Source organism: Panthera pardus, unplaced genomic scaffold (genome assembly GCF_024362965.1).
Source record: "Panthera pardus isolate Hobbes unplaced genomic scaffold, ASM2436296v1 HiC_scaffold_24, whole genome shotgun sequence".
In the NCBI taxonomy this organism is placed as follows: Eukaryota; Metazoa; Chordata; class Mammalia; order Carnivora; family Felidae; genus Panthera; species Panthera pardus.
Genome location: NW_026526810.1, coordinates 133,735,190 through 133,751,395, shown reverse-complemented (window position 1 = coordinate 133,751,395; position 16,206 = coordinate 133,735,190). Strand labels below are relative to the sequence as shown.

The 16,206-nt window shown below is 58.4% G+C and overlaps 1 protein-coding gene across 1 annotated transcript in view; it reads right to left on the bottom strand.

Annotated features, from left to right (window-relative positions):
• Positions 1-13,940, bottom strand: part of HHIPL1 (HHIP like 1) — a 30,316-nt gene extending 16,376 nt beyond the window's left edge. The window contains 4 exon segments of the mRNA XM_019461902.2: positions 502-830; positions 2,635-2,778; positions 5,360-6,006; positions 13,631-13,940. Coding sequence (XP_019317447.2) covers positions 502-830; positions 2,635-2,778; positions 5,360-6,006; positions 13,631-13,900 — 1,390 coding nt within the window. The 5' untranslated portion in view covers positions 13,901-13,940.
• Positions 13,941-16,206: the final 2,266 nt, after the last annotated feature.

Sequence of the window (16,206 nt, the reverse complement as noted above, 5' to 3'; positions counted from 1 at the left end):
GCAGGGGGGCGGAAGCTGGGGGTGAGCATGTGGGTTCACTGGAGGCCAGCCCCCCCCCCCCCACAATGAAGTTTGGTAGGTGGGCTGAGTCTGGAGGGGCAAGGGGATGGGAGGTCACCAGGAGGGCCAGAGTTGGGGCCCCTTACAGCTCCCGGAAAGCAGGGAGTCGAGCATGGGTGTGCGGGAAGGGGACGGGGCGGGAGAGCTAGAAACAGCCCAGGAGCGCTGGCGAGGGAGAAGAAGGGGAGATCCAGGATGGGGCGGGGGAGGGCGCGGCCTGGCAGGGAGAGCGCACTGGCGCACACCCCCTGGGGTGGGGGACGGATCCAGGACCAGCGTCCGCGGGGGCGCGCGGGGGTGGTGTCCACGCGACACGGGGTGGGGGCGGGAGGGGCACAAGGGAGGCGGCGGGCACGACCATGGCGGGGGCTGGGGGTGCAGATCCGGGGAGATGGGCCCCGGGGGAGGGGGGGCGCGGAGAGGGTCCGGGATGGCGGTCACCGAGGGAGGCGTTGGCGCACAGCTTGCGGTCGTAGCACTCGTAACCTTCGCGGGCGCGCCAGCCGTAGTTGCGGCCGCGCTCCACCAGGTCCACCTCCTCGAACTTGTTCTGGCCCACGTCTCCGCAGAAGAGGCGCCCGCGGCCCGCGCCGGTGGCCGGGTCGCCGCGGTCGAACGAGCAGCGCCACATGTTGCGCACGCCCAGCGCGTAGACCTCGGGCCGCGCGGCGGGGTCGTCCACGAACGGGTTGTCGCGCGGGATGCGGTAGAGCGGGCCGCGCTCGTTGCGGTCCACGTCGATGCGCAGCACCTTGCCCAGCAGCGCCGACCTGCGGGCCGGGCGGGAGGAGGCGCGGCTCGGGGTCGCCCGGCGCCGGGGCTCTCGGGCGCCCCCGGCGGCGGGTGCTGGGGCCAGGTCAAGGCCAGCCTGGAAGGTGGCCGTGGGGGAGGGCCAGGGCCCTGGTTCAAGCCCTCCTTAGCTGCTTACCAGCTGGGTAACCTCGCTCACTGCTCCAGCATTTATCTGGCACCTTCTTACGGGCCAGGCTGCGTGGGAAGCGTCGCATATACAAACATACCCTCTAACGCCTCAGCTCGAGGAGAGCAGTTCGGTGATTCCCTTTTACAGACGCGGCAGCTGAGCTCAGAAAGGCCGCATAACGTGCCCACTTGCCACACCGCTAGTAAAGGGACAGCTGGGATCCAGCCCAGGCAGCGCGGGAGCACAGAAGCCCAAGCTCTTTGCCACCACGCGCTTTCCAACTTTCCCACGCCTGTCTCCTCACTGTAAGGTTAGCACGCTCCCTCTTTCCTGCCTCCCTACGTGGCTGTGGGGTGGGGGGGCGTGAAAATACTCCTAAAAAGGACTCGTATTTACAGTTTTCTTTCAACACCCAGCAATCAAAGTCAGGAGCATCACACAAGAGAACAGGTCAGGGCTCAGGGAAGGGGAGAGAAACCTCAGCAGATCTCAGCAGGAAATAGGAGGCTGGTGCTCTTTCTTTCTCTGTCCCACACCCCGGGCCATCACGGGCGGGCAGCACCACCGCATGTCATGTCAGAGAACCAGGCAGGCCTGAGGGCCCGTTCAGTTCACCACCACCTCCCCCCCTCCACACCCACCACCCCTACCTCAAAGATGAGGTCTTCTTCAACCCCACCCAAAGATGCCCCACCCTTAATCCCCGATTGCGGTCTTTTAGGTTTTGCCCCAAGGAGTCCCCCCTCCACACGCTCCAGCCTGCTCAGCACCAAGCCACGGATCACACTCCTGAGCCCACACACTGTGCAGCCGGCTTCACTACAGAAGGGGGCCAAACTCGTCGCTGCAAAATAATGTTTTAAGTTCTGTCCAATTATCCACAAATCCTTAATTTCTATTTTCCCAACTACATCTCTAAACACATCCCAAACATGAGAAAGCTTCAGTGATTCCTACACCGTCACGTATGAGAGCGCAAGTGACAAATCATGAACGTTTAATTACTGTAATCAACATCACCCTCGCTATTTTTACTTTCTGGGCTAAAGAAGATTTTGTCAGTTTAGCTAAGAGAATGGAGGAGGCTGCCCTAGATATCCTCGTCTACACTGTGTGTGTGTGTGTGTGTGTGTGTGTGTGTGTGAGTGGAATAATGGCAGGCCATCCGCTCAACCCAAGAAGTAGATACCTAACAGCAAGACTATGCCTCGGTTTCCAGGCCATATGTGGGTGACCCGTGGGGCAGGGGCCCTCCTGCCCTCCTGCTCCAGCCAGCTCACACTCCCCATTTGGTTCTGGAAGGACCTCTTTCCTTCCTCTAGTTCAAGCAGGGCTGGGCTGCCTTCCAATAAAAGCCCATCTTCCCAGAGGCTCTCTGATGTCACTTATCAGGCACCTGGGACAAGTGGGTTCTGTGCCTGGTCCTCAAGACACAGGATTGCCTTTACTCCTCATGCCAAGCCTCCCCTGGAGATTATTATTATCCCCTCTAACTGGGGAGTGGAAGCGACTTGACAGGAGTCGCCAGCTGCAGACTGAACTGGGGCCCAAAGCCCTTTCTACTGCCCTGCACTGTGTGGCCGAGGAAGTAACCCCCCTCCTCCAGGAGAGTATGTAAACCAACCCACCAGCCAGCCCAGAGCAGAACGTACTTGTTTTGGGCATTTCCGAATTTGCCAAAGGGGTCTCCGGCCATCCCGCCGTCACCAGTAAAGATGTAGAGGTACCCGTCGTCCCCAAATAGCAGCTGGCCCCCGTTGTGGTTGGAGGCTGGTTCTTCGATCTCCAGGATTATCCTAAAAGGAGATAAGCCACCCCCGCCAAACAAACATAAAAACAACCTCAGCAAAAACACAAAAGAAGATCACAGCAATAAAATCTCTTCTCTCTTCGATGCCATTTCCCAGCTGAAAAGACTTTTCATACATTTTACAGCAGGTGACTTTTAGAAGGATCTATCTAGGAGTCTGGGCGAGGATGATTCACTCCATTGTGCTAGTGGGGAACTGGAGGCGCAGAGGGGTTAAGCAAGTGGCCCAAGGTCACACAGCCCATAGGGAGCCGAGCTGGGACTAGGACTCAGGCCTCCTCACCGCTCCCCACCGCTAGCTCCCCAGTTACGATTATGCAACCCTGGCGACCCAGTCACCGGCACAACCGGTTTCTTCTACACGCCCCCTTCATTTGCTATGTACCGTAACTTCCAAGGAGGTGGGTTGCTGATGTGAGCTATGCTCAACTACAAACTCGCCCCTCGGCAACTTCCTTTACTGCCGTGGCAGAAAACCCTCCACTACGTGGCCAGCCAGCTGGCTTCTGGTTGGGGTCTGCCAATGGAGAGTGGAAACCAAGAGGCAGGGGGAAGCCACGCTTCCCTGGCTGCTGGTGCTGCCTCCAGAAGTGGGAGGTGCAGGGATAGGAAGAGTGGCTCATGAGTGCGGACTCTTGGGTTTCCACCCAGATATCTTGGTACCAGGCAGCAAACTTAGCAAAGCCAAGAACTTTTCCCTTCTGTTCCTCTGGCGTCTTGTAGCTACTAATCCTCACCCTTTTCCTCCTCCGGATCCTCCCTTGTAGCCAAGGCCCTGTTTGCTTAGGTTTTCCGGGACAGGTCACTGACTTCGTGACCCCTTATTTTAATACAGGTAAGAAAAACCAAGGCACAAGAAGGTCAGGTAACTTGAATCCAGGGCTTCAGGCCTCCAGAACCAAGACCTTCCACTGAAACCGACACACGTGAGGCCAACACATGTGACCTGGTGAGCAAAACAGAGCCCCGACCTCCAAGTCCTTCCCGGAAAGGACAGCTCAGACCATCAGGCCTCCACCTCCCGCTGGGATCCCAGCCCTGGGAATGGAGACTGACAGCTGACTCGGGCAAGGACGACCACTCGGTCCTGGTCCCTCCCTGAGTCAAGTTCTAGCCTGGTACTTGATAGGTCCCCAGAGGACCCTCATTGAACACTCACTCCGAAGTACGTTCATCTGTGTTTTTTGTGTCCCACCTTCAGTTTTTATCAAGAGTCACTTTCTAAAAGTCACCAGTGAAGCACATCCATTCAGTCCCTCTGTCTCTCTGCTCCGAGAGCCGTGTGATCAACCTGCTATCTCTTGGAGAACTGGTTGCACAGCCTCATGTAAGATAATGAGAATTACGTTTTCTCCTTTTGCTCCGGCTGCCAGGATGCTCATAGTCAAAATTAACGCAGCCTGACAAGACCTACATTAGCCCTCACATGAGCCAGCATATTTGATTCATTCTCCTTTTTATACTTTCAATGTCAAGATTTTCCAGTTTTATTAAGTACATGATGTGCCATTATTTGCCTCAGATCAGTCCTGGTTCTGCCCCTACCTGTTTTCTGCTTCAGAGACTCTGACCCTGCAAACTACATTTCCCATGCTCCTTTGCTGGCTGGCCTCCAGCTAGGGTCAGCCAATGGAAGGCACTGGCAGGAGATTGGAGGGCGGGAGGAAGGGAGAAGCCAGGGTATTTCTCCCCATCTCTCTCTCTCCTCTCTCTCTCTCTCTCTGCTCAGGCAATGTCTTGGCAGTAGCTGTACCTCCTCCCTGGCTGCAACTCCCCCTGCCCAGGCCCACTGTGGTTCCAGCTTCCACTGAGTGGCCCAACTCTCTCAGTTTGTCCTAGAAAGAGGTAGAGGCAGCCTCCTCCAGCTGGTAAACTCAGAGTTGCCTTGCTTCTCCCCTGGGCTGCTCTTTCATTTTTATCGCCTCAATAGCTAACTCTCAGCATCAAATCTTGCCTGCTGAATTAGCTGGTACTAGGTTTATTTTCCTGTTGGACCCAGACTGATGCATATGTCCTTCATGCCACGCCGGGTCAAAGCGGTTTTGAACACGGGGTGGGGGTGGGGCACAGATAATACACAGAAAGGAGGCTCATGTTGAAAGTTGCAGAGAAACCTGCTGGGGGAGGCGGAGGGAGCAGAGGGTCCAGGGGAGGAGAAGTGGAAGGTGGGGCTCGGGAGACAGACACGGGGATTCTAGGCCAGCTGTGTGGCCTAGCAGGTCATTTTACCTGTCCAAGCCTCCCCTTCCTCACCTGCAGGATGGGGAGACTACTCGGACTCTCCCTGGGCTTTAGGAGAATCAGATGGAATGAACCACCCGCAGTGGCTGATCCAGGAGTCTGGACGTGATCCTGTGGTGCTGTTCTGCGACTGTCCTTCCCCTGAGCCCAGGACATGGGGCTCGGCCCCCTCCCTGGCTGTGACAGAGGTTTTAGCAGCTAGGGCAGGTGCACACCGTGGATCGGTCCGGTGGCACCGTTGCCGACCTGCGGGGCCTGGCGGCCGGATTTCAGCCCCGCCCCCACCCCACCCCACCCCACCCCACCCGGGCCCCCAGGGCAACCACCTCTCAGAGTTGTGGTCCACGGTGTTCATGTCGTCCGCGGAGACCCTGAACTCGCTGATGCGGATCCACTCGTCGAAGCCGACCCCCACTGAGTAGTAGACGTAGAGCTTGCCGTTGTGCCGGAAGCCGGGGTGCAAGGCGATGCCCAGAAAGCCCCGCTCGTCGCCCTCCCAGGGCGAGGTGAGCACCGCCCGGCTGACGTTCAGGAAGGGCTTCTCCAGCCGCGAGCGGTCGGGCAGGTAGGCCCACACCAGCCCCACCTGCTCGGCCACGAAGAAGCGGTGGCTGCCGTCCCGCGCGTGCACCATGGCCACGGGGTTGCGCAGCCCGTTAGCCACCTCCTCCAGGCACAGCTGCAGGCAGCCCTTGGCGTCGGCCACCACGCGGCCCAGGTTCGAGTTGAGGTTCTCGTTGACCAGCAGGCGCGGGAAGCAGTAGTCCGTGTCGTCCAGCGACAGGTAGCGGCAGAACTTGGCGCGGTTGCCCTCCAGGGCCCAGAGCTCCCGGTCGGGCGACAGGTGGCGGAAGAGGCCCCGGCACGTCTGCCACATGTCCAGACAGTAGTCCTCGCAGAGCCCCGGCACCGTGCGCAGCGGCGTGGACGGGTCCTCGGCGTCGTACAGGTGGGCGGCGTAGGGTGAGCATTCCTGCGGGGACAGGGGCGGCGAGGATGCGCGTGACCTCTCCCGCCTCCTAGGGCCTCAGGCCGCTGATCTGTAAAATGGGGCCCCCATCTGTCTGGCAACACGGCGATCTCAACTAGGTAGCGGCAACCCTGGGCCTCCTAGCTCCTCACCTTCTCTTCCCCTTGCCTTAATGCTTCGGTTAGACCAAATGACCGCAATATTGCTACCACTAACAGCAGCCCTTGAGTACCTACTGTGTGCCAGAAAGGGTCTGGGGCCCCCTTTTGTTAATGTATTAAAAAAACTTAAAAAAAATTTTTTTTAATGTTTATTTTGAGAGAGAGAGAGAGAGAGAGAGTGTGTTGTTGTGTGTGTGTGTGTGCGCGCGCGCGCGTGCGCGCGCGCGCACACACACACAAGTGGGGGAGGGGCAGAGAGGGAGACACAGAATGGGAAGCAGGCTCCAGGCTCTGAGCTGTCAGCACAGAGCCTGACATGGGCTCTAACCCACAAACTGGGAGATCATGATCTGAGCCAAAGTCAGATGCTTAACCGACTGAGTCACCCAGGCGCCCCTGAGGCACTTTTCTATACTTCCTCTTTTCATATGAAGTCTCCACCCCGTGTCTGCGGGACTTACTCCTTCCTTTATTTAGATCCCCACTCAAGGGACACATCCTCAGAGAGATCTGCCCTGACCACACCCAGCCACCCCCCCCCCCCCACACACACACCCCTCCCCACCCCTGCCCTCCACCTCCTGGCCTCTGACTCTGCTTGAAACAAACACCAACCCCCCCCTCCAGGCGCACCTGGGTGGCTTAGTCGGTTAACCTTCAGACCTCAGCTCAGGTCATGATCTCGCAGTTCCTGAGTTCCAGCCCTGTGCGGGGCTCTGCATTGACAGCGTGGAGCCTGTTTGGGATTCTCTCTCACTCCGTCTCCCCCTTTTCCTCCCCCACACATGCTTTCTCTCTCTCAAAATAAATAAACTTAAAAAAAAAAAAACAAAAAACTAAAAACACCCTAAATCACAAACCTTACCATCATCTGGTATCACGATAAAAATGAATGTGTTTGCATGCTTACTGTCTGTCCTCCTCGGAAGGTAAATTCTACAAGGACAGGAATCTTTAATGTTTATTTATTTTTGAGTGAGAGAAAGAGACAGAGTGTGAGCAGGGGAGGGGCAGAGAGGGAGGAAGACACAGAATCCGAAGCAGGCTCAGGCTCCACGTTGTCAGCACACAGCCCAATATGGGGCTCGAACTCACGAACCGCGAGATCGTGACCTGAGCCGAAGCCGGGCGCTTAATGCACTGAGACACCCAGGCGTCCCTACAAGGACAGGAATTTTGACTGTTTTGGTCACTGTGTGTCCCGGAACCTAAGACAGTGCCTAGCACATAGTAAGCCCCGAGTGAATTCGTAGGGAATGTGCTGGAAGCTAACTCACCTGACCAGTACTTAACCGTGAATGGGTGCTCCTACCTCCATTACTGGCTTCATCTTCACAAGGGCCCATGAAGGGGAGAGTGTTACAGAGGGGGAGACTGAGGCACAGCCTCGGTGTCATTCAGTAGGATTCGGGCAGCATGGAGGGGTCTGGGTTTGGTCTCTGGCCGACCCCACTCTCCCCAGCACTGTGGAGGCTGGCACATGTACAAATTGGCAATACCCATGCCCACGCATCCCCCTGGCCCCGGACCCCTCTCCCTCCACTGCTCAGGCACCTTGGGCAGGGTCCTGGATGGTCCTCTGCCACCGGGCTGCCAGTGTAGTGTTCCTCTGGGGACAGATGGATTGGCCGCCCTTGGCTTCCCTGGCCTCCTGCCGAGGGCTCCCCTGCTGATGAGACACCGGGGACCCCATTCAGGGCCCACATGGGCACGATCTGGAATGCAGGGTAGTCAGGCCCTCCTGGGGCAGGACTGTGAGCCCTGGGGACGGGAAGCTGATGGGTGAAGCGTTCTGCCCTCCTCCTCGCCCGGCAGACGGTCCCAATTCGCAGTTTGGATGGCTCTTGGAACCAGTTCAGGCATCGCGCAGCAACCCTCGGCTCAGCCCTCCCTCTGCCCCCAACACTCGTGCTTCCGGGTCCTCCCACCCCAAGAAGGAAATAACCCGCAAGCTTTGCCCCAGGCTCTGCCTTCCGGGAACCCAGGCAGAGGTGACAAACCCCAGCAGACCCCTCCCCAGCTTCAGGCCTCCAGCACCCACCCCCTGAGAGCTGAGAGGATCCCTCCCCTTCACACCCCGACCCCAGCCTGAGAGCCAACGCAGAGGTACCAGCACTCGGGATCCAGCTCTGCCCACAGCTCTGCCGTCAGCTCCCGCCTCCTGCCCCCCTTCAGTTTCCCGACACTCTCTGCCATTTTCACCTCTGAGCCTCAGCACACACGGTTCCCTTTGCAGGCATGCCCTTCCCTCGAAAGCAGCAATCGATTCATCCTTAAATAACAGCCACAGCCATTGGAGAAATAGCGCGAACAACAACAACAGCTCTGGCATTTGGGCAGATTGTGGGCCAGGGCCATCGCTCAACGCAACTGACTGTGCCAGGAGTATGGTCTTAGTCCCATTGTACAGATGGGAAAGAAGAGGCTGAGAAGGAAGCCCCTAACCAAGGTCACAGGCCGGATTCGACCTAGAAGCCGGGGCATTTCCGGGCTCACTGGCGGGCGCCTAACTCCCAGCCCCCAAAGCCTAGTTAAGTGTACCCCGCCCCCACCCAGAGCAGAGGCCTCAGCTCCACAGGCTGTATGAAAAGCTCCCTTGAGGGACGCCTGGGTGGCTCAATTAAGCGACTCAGTTTTTTGGTTTTTTTTAATGTTTATTTATTTGGGGTGGGAGGGAGAGGAGGGGCAGAGAGAGAGGGAGACAGAGGATCTGAAGCGGGCTCTGGGCTGACAGCAGAGACCCCGATGCGGGGCTTGAACTCGTGAACCGTGGGATCATGGCCTGAGCTGAAGTTGGATGCTTAACCGACTGAGCCACCCAGGCGCCCATGCAACTCTTGATCTTGGCTCAGGTCGTGATCTCTTGGTTTGTGGGTTCGAGCCCCACAGCGGGCTCTGTGCTGACAGTGTGGAGTCTGCTTGGGATTCTCTCTCTCTCTCTCTCTCTCTCTCTCTCTCTCAAAATAAATAAATAAACTCGAAAGAAAACAAAAAGAACCTCCTTCAGTCAGAGCCCCTGACCTGAGCAGAGGTAATTATTTATGTCTGTGCCTGGCACCCTCTGCCCCCGGTCCCACCATGGGCTCAGCGGGCCAAGGTCTGGACCGACTCGGCTCTGGGTCCCTAGAGGCCTTGGGGGGTGCTCCTCTCGCGGCCGGACGCTCCCCTCCTCACCGGCAGGGCCAGGCGGGGCTCCGACAGGTGGCAAACCGCCCTCATGGATGTGTGTTCAGGCTCTGGGCCAGGGGCTCCTCCCTCCCTTGGAACCATCATGGTCACACCACGGCCTTGTCCTCCCGGCACCTCTACTGCTACTGTGAGGCTAAGGGCCACTTGGCCACGTATGCTTGGAAGTCTCTGGTCAGTCGCTGTCCCAGGCCTCACAGGGTTGCCCACGTCCCACTCAGCCGACGAGTGTGCGAGACAGCCAGGCCCAGGCCTCCGCGCGCGATCGTCTCTCACACGGTTGCCCTGGAGCCTCCTGTGACTCCAGCGGGCAGCCGTGGGTGGGCCAGGGAGGGTCTGTCTGCACACACGCCTCATTTAATTTTTGCGAGGTAGGGTCACTGTGACTTCTAGCATGTAGGTGACGAACTGAGGCTCAAAGAAGGCTACGTGCCAAGAAGTGGTCACGCCATGGCTCAGACCCAGCCCTCCTGATGCCCACAGCGGGGCTCTTTCCGGATTAGTCAGCACTGTTTCATTCAGCAAGCGTTTACGGGACACTGACTGCGTGCCAGGCACCGTCCTCAGCTCCAGGGATACAATGAGGAGCGGAACGGACTTCTGGAAGCCGGTCTGGGTGCCCTCTGCTCACCAAAGCCGAGCCCAGAGCTAGAGAGGGAGCACTGGGGGGCCTCCGGGGAGCCAGGCTGGAACTTCAGCGTCCATGCATGGACACGGAGCCTGGCAAGCCCTTCCTCGTGGCCTACATACTCTTACAGAGCAAACCTGGTGCTCAGACCTGAGGAATCCACAAGCAGGACATGACAGGAGGGTGTAGTGGTTGCTGTCCACAGGGACAACCAGCAACTGGCCTCCCGGGGTCAGTGGAAGGGGCAGCAGAAAACCCAAGCAAAGCCCATCGGGCGTCACACTGTTCAGCTGCCTGCGCCATTCAGCACAGGAGCAGACGGCCCGCCCACCTTGCTGCCCCGAAGTCGCCCTGTGCGGCTGCTGAGGCTCACGACTCATGGTCCTGAGTCCCAAGGGTTCCTTATGTCCGCTACCTACTGCTTACGAAGGCTGGGTCTGTGTACACAGTGTTCTCTAGGTAGGGTATTCCTTCCTTTCCCATTTCCTCATCTGGCAAAGTCGTCTTCGTGACTCCAGACCCAACTGAAAAGTCTTCTCTGGCTCCTCGGTCCTCCCAGGGCCCTGACTCCCCCACCCTGGCCCCCTGTGGACCCTCCCACGGCCCTCCACACAGCATCGCCAAAATGTAACTTTGTAGCTTGTGGGCTGAGCTCTCCACGGGAGTCGTCTGTCACCTCCCGGTTGTCAGAGATGCCTCAGCTGGCCTGCCTGGTCGGGACTTTATGCTCTGTTTGTATGTCCACCTACCCCACAGGCTATGGGACCTTCCAGGGAAGGGGCCCGAGGGCCCAGCACACAGTGGGGCTTCAAGAAAACAGGCAGTATGACAAAGTCAGTAAGAGAAGGGCTTTGGAGCCAGAGCATACTAGAGACTGGATCTACCATTCCCTGTGTGACCTGGGGCAAGTTCCTTAGCCTCTCTGTGCCCGTGTCTTCATCTGTAAAAGGGGAAAGGAATTCCAGTCTCACAGTTGTCGGCGGGAATAAATGAGACATCATGCATGCATTGTTCAATAAACACATGCTCAAATGGTATGAACTATCAAGATGCAATTCAATGTTTCCTCTTCCGGGAAGCCTTCCCTGACTTTTACAGGGAAAAGTGTGGCCTTTCTCCCTATCCCCCATAGTGTCCAGTCACCCTGGAGAAGCCTTTTGTGCATTCTGGTAAGTATCTGTGCGTCTGTCTCCTGATTTGAACAAGGGGACTCGAGCCTGGGCCTATGACTTGCCAACTGCCTCTGGGCCCGGGCACCCAGACAGGGCCAGCCCCTAACAGGCTCTGGGGAAATACCTGTCCTGTACATGCACCTGCAGAGTGTGTCCCATGTAGATTTCCATCAGAAACCAGGCTTTGATGACTTCAGGTTACACAGAGAGGCAGTCTCAGTTACACAGAAGTTTGTCATATGGACACGAGGAACCTGAGGATGTCACATGTCACAAGCTGTCATTTCTCCTCTTGATGGCACAGGCATCAGTTGGATGAGGGCAGAGTCCTAGGAAAGAGTCTTAAGGCCCAGAAGGGACGATCACCCTCCAGCTGAGGAGCCATCCTGGGCACCTGGAGGGGCTGTGGGCACCAGATGGGGGCAGGTTCTGGAGGGGGCTGTGGGAGCGAGCATGTTTTCATGGTCTCTCTCCTGTCTGGAGTATGTCTCCCTAAGGCAGATGTGAATGTCTGAATGCTGTCATTGACTGAAACTTGTAAATAAGTCACCTTGGCCACCTCCCCAGGGTGGAAATCAGGGGGTGCCGGATCCAGACATGGCCTTGGCTCGCAGACAGGATGGTCCTCCATCCAGCACTCTCCTGCCCTCCCTTGAGGCCCTGCCAGAGAAACCGTGAGCCAACCTCCGCTCCCCTCTCCAAGTTCACTCCAGACATGAGGTCACTCTCAGAGACGCCTGGGGTAAAGTGCTAGAGGCCAGTCTACCACTGGTTGCTCAAGGCCAAGCCATGCTGGGAAGATTCCCAGGGGAAGAGGGGAGCCTCTTGCCAGGGAGGGATAGCAGGGCTGACTGTTCCCTTCCTCCTCCTAGGACCCGCCTACCTTACTTGCCCTGCTGAGCCTGGCACATAGTAGGTGCTCAATAAACAAATGTGCAGTGAATGCACGAGCCCAACTATGAGGGGAGGGGAGGGCCTGCTTCCAAAGAGCCCCCACGCTGGTGAGGGAGGCAGATGCTTGACCAGACCATTCTGGCTCCCCTGAGAAGCACAGCACAGGGACTGAGCAGAGACCACCAACGGCGGGTGTCCCCCTCCTCCGCATTCTGGTGCTCCCCAGGGCCCCTTTCCTCATCCCCTCCCAGGCCCTCTCATTTCTGACCCAGATGGCCCACTCACACCGGCGCTGAGTGTGGTCCAAGTGCCCACCGTGGCCATAACTGAGCTGTGTGACCACTAGGCAAGTCTCTGCCTCTCTGGGCTTCCCCCGAATGGGCCTCTGGGCCCCACTCGGTCCTTACCTAGAGCTGGGAAGCCAGTGGGGGCCAAAGAGGCGCTGGAGAAATCCAGCCAGAATCATCCACTGAGCCCTGAGTATGTGCCCTCTTGTCTGTGTGCCTACTCTGAGGGACGGCTAAGATTGCCCCTATTTTAAAGATGATGCAATGGTGCAGTGGTGACCTGTCCAGGGTCACAGAGCCAGGAGTGGCAGGGCCAGGATCAACCCAGTAAGTCTGACTCCAAGCCAGCCCTCCTGCCCCTCCCCTGGCTGTCTGCAGAGGGTCAGCTAGGCGGGCCTGCAGGACCCTTCCTCCCCCAGGCTTCTGGCTGCCTGGATGGTGGTTGGGGCCAGCCTCAGGGCTTCCTGGCCTTGACTCCATTTCCCCAGGGGTTCTGGTCAGCCTCTCAGAAATTAGACCCATGCAGGAGCAGCTAAGGCACAATCCTGTGCAATCCCGAGCCGGCAGAAGCAGGGGCACTGCCCCCAGAGGGAAGATGAGGACAGAGAGGTTACACCGAAGGGATGTCCCTCAGGTGGTCTGAAAGGACGAGGGACCCTCTGCCACGTGGGGGCGCCCCCAGAGAGAGCGCACACCAGGAACCTAGGTGGGGGCCTGAAGTGCCACAAGCATCGCAGGCCGGCTCACCCCGGCGTCTGAGCCTCACCGGGCACGTCTGGTCCAGGAAGGGGGCGGGGCTCTGAGACCGTGTCCTCAGGGCGGGGGAGGGGCTCTCACTGGGAGCGGTGTCCCCCAACCCCTTCCGCAAACCCAAGTCCCGCGCGTGGACCACGCTCCCTGCGGGTCCGGGCCGCGCCCACCTCCCCCGGGGCAGCGCGGGAAGCACTGGAGGGACAAAGGCTTCCCATCCCGGTGCCCCGACAAGAGCGGGGCTCCTCCACGCTGACTCCAGGGGGTCCCAGGGCAGAGGGGCCCGCAAACTCCCAAGGGAGTGATGACACCGCTGTGTCCGCCCGCCTTGCTTCACGAGGGGAAAGGGAGGCCCAGGGAAGGCCCGAGTCACGAAGCTAATGAATGGCAAAGCCCGTCTCCCCGCGCCGAAGACTCCGCCGGGGGGGGGGGGGTTTGGTGCGGACTCGGGGGTCCAACGCCCGCCGCCCACTCCCGATCGCCGCCCGGCGGGGCCGCCCCCGCCGCTCTCCCGCCCGGCCGCCGAGGCCCCGACGCGCGCCCGCTCACCTGGCACAGCAGGTCGAGCGCGTAGCCGGCGCACGCGGCCCACTCGGCGGCGTCCACGCGCGCCGCCAGGGCTCCGAAGCGGCGGGCCAGCGCCGCGTCCTGCTCGGGGGCGCAGCAGCCGAAGGCCGAGTACTGCGCGCAGAAGCGCAGCGGCTGCGGCGGCCGGAAGGGCGGCCTGAAGTCCAGGCACTGGGGGTGCGCCGCCGCCCCGAGCGCCCGCAGCGCCAGCAGCGCCAGCAGCGCCCCGGGCCCGGCCCGCCCGCCCGCCATGCCGCCGCCGGCCCGCTCCGCCCCGGCCCGGAGGAGGAGGAGGAGGAGGAGGGGGAGGAGGAGGAGGAGGGGGAGGAGGGGGAGGCGGCGGCGGGGGGCGGACACCCCGGCCCCGGGAGCCGCCGGCCGCGCCCTGAGCGCTCGCCTCCCGCGGGCCGCACCCTCCCGGGGAGCCCGTGGCCGCGGGGCAGGGACGGGCTCACCCCGCAGGGCCTCGAGGTTGGGGCCCAGCCCCGCAGGGAGGCCACCCCTGGTCGGGGACGCCCCGGCGGGGCTGAAGGAGGAGGGGCGCGGCACGCAACTCGGCACTCGGCACCGCCTCTGTTCCCGCTGTTCCAGCAGCGCCCCCCCCCCCCACCCCCGGGATCCTTTCTCAATACAATGGCGGTGGCCTCGCGTCTTGGGGCCCCAGGTGCCGACTGGGCTTCCCGTTTCCGCCGGGGCCGCAGCTTCCTCCCCGGGCGCTGTTTAGCCCGGGAGGTGCAGGGACTCCGGGGTTCCAGTCCTGCCTCCGACTGGGCCAGGGAGGGACATGATGGAGCCAGTGGCTGGGAATTCCCACGGAATCACTTAAAAATGGGGTAAAGGGCGGTCCCTGCTGCCCGGGACTCACAGGAGAAGTGAAACCCGGGCCTGGGTTGGGGAGGGTGGATGGGCCGCCTCCACAGTGCACCCTCTTCCTCACCCCAGGCTTCTTCCCTCTCTCCCCTCCGCGGCTAGCATATTCCCCTACAGCCGGGGACTGCTGGGCCTCCCCCCTCTGCACTCTGGGCATCCTGCTCTCCATCCTGCAGCCCCTGCCCCTGCTTCTGCCCTGTGTCGCCGGGCTTATGGGTCCCCTTATACCCATGAGGGAATGTGTCCCCAAGTTAGCGGAGGGCTCGCCCAGCCTCTCATGGACAGCAGGTGCTTGAGAATCCAAGCCTCTGTTTCTGCTCTGACGCATGAAAGAGCCGGAAAGTTGTGGCTCCTGTCCTGCCCATAAGAAAAAAGCTGAACTGAGAATCCACTTTTCTCAGACCCCTCGGAGAGCTGAGGTCTCAGGACTCAGGGTTGAGTGCCACCCCCAAATCTGGAGAGACCGGCAAATCCAGAGTCTCAGCTGAGATCTGCTCTGGTAGGAAGGCTTAAAGGGTCATTTTGAGGACCTGCTGGGGGCTGAGAGCAGACTAGTGCGGGGCTGAGAAGCTCCTGGGGGGAAGGAGGGCGGCAATCTAAAGGAGGAGGCCGTAAGTTTGCCCTTGTACCTCCAGAAATCTCCCCAGTGGAAAGGTGGCCATTGTGAGATACGCCCACAGCGTTCTCCATAACAAAGACCTGCTCTCCAGGGAAAAAGGTTTTACCAGAGCCTTATCCACCCTGGGGGATGGTGGGTCCCCAACTCCAATCCCCTCTAAACTTCAGAGACTTACTGAAGGGAGAGGACCTAAGAACCATTAGTGAATATCACCGCCCCAGGACGTAGGATGATAGAACATAACTCCTCCCCGACTCCTTACCACCACTTCAACAGGCCTTGGGCGTGATAATAGTGGTCACACGCTCCATCTAAGAGGAGATCTGGGTGAATCTCAAAGACAACAGGGGAGACCAGAACAAGGACCACAGAGGAATTTGGAGCCCCTACAGCTACCGCAAACATAAGCCACAGTGCACCGCCAGCCAGGTCAGCATAAACCCTCACGCGAAACCCCATTTGCCTCAGTTCCTGCTACCCATACAGGTGTCTGGCTTGCTTTCTTTTCTTTTCTTTTCTTTTCTTTTCTTTTCTTTTCTTTTCTTTTCTTTTCTTTTCTTTTCTTTCTTTCTTTCTTTCTCTCTTTTTTCTTTTCTTTCTTTTTTCTTTTCTTTTCTTTCTTTTTTCTTTTCTCTTTCTTTCTCTTTCTTTTCTTTCTTTTTTCTTTTCTTTCTTTTTTCTTTTCTTTTCTTTTCTTTCTTTCTTTTTTCTTTTCTTTCTTTCTTTCTTTTTTTCTTTTCTCTTCTTTCTTTCTTTCTTTTTTCTTTCTTTTTTCTTTTCTTTCTTTCTTTTTTCTTTTCTTTCTTTCTTTCTTTTTTCTTTTCTTTCTTTCTTTCTTTTTTCTTTTCTTTCTTTCTTTCTTTCTTTCTTCCTTTCAAGATGTTTTATTATTTATTTATTTATTTATTTAAAATTTACATCCAAGTTAGCATCTAGTGCAACAATGACTTCAGGAGTAGAGTCCTTAGCGCCCCTTACCCATTTAGCCCATCTCCCCCCCCCACCCCCTCCAGTAACCCTCTGTTTGTTCTCCATATTTAAGAGTCTCTTATGTTTTGTTCCCCTCCCC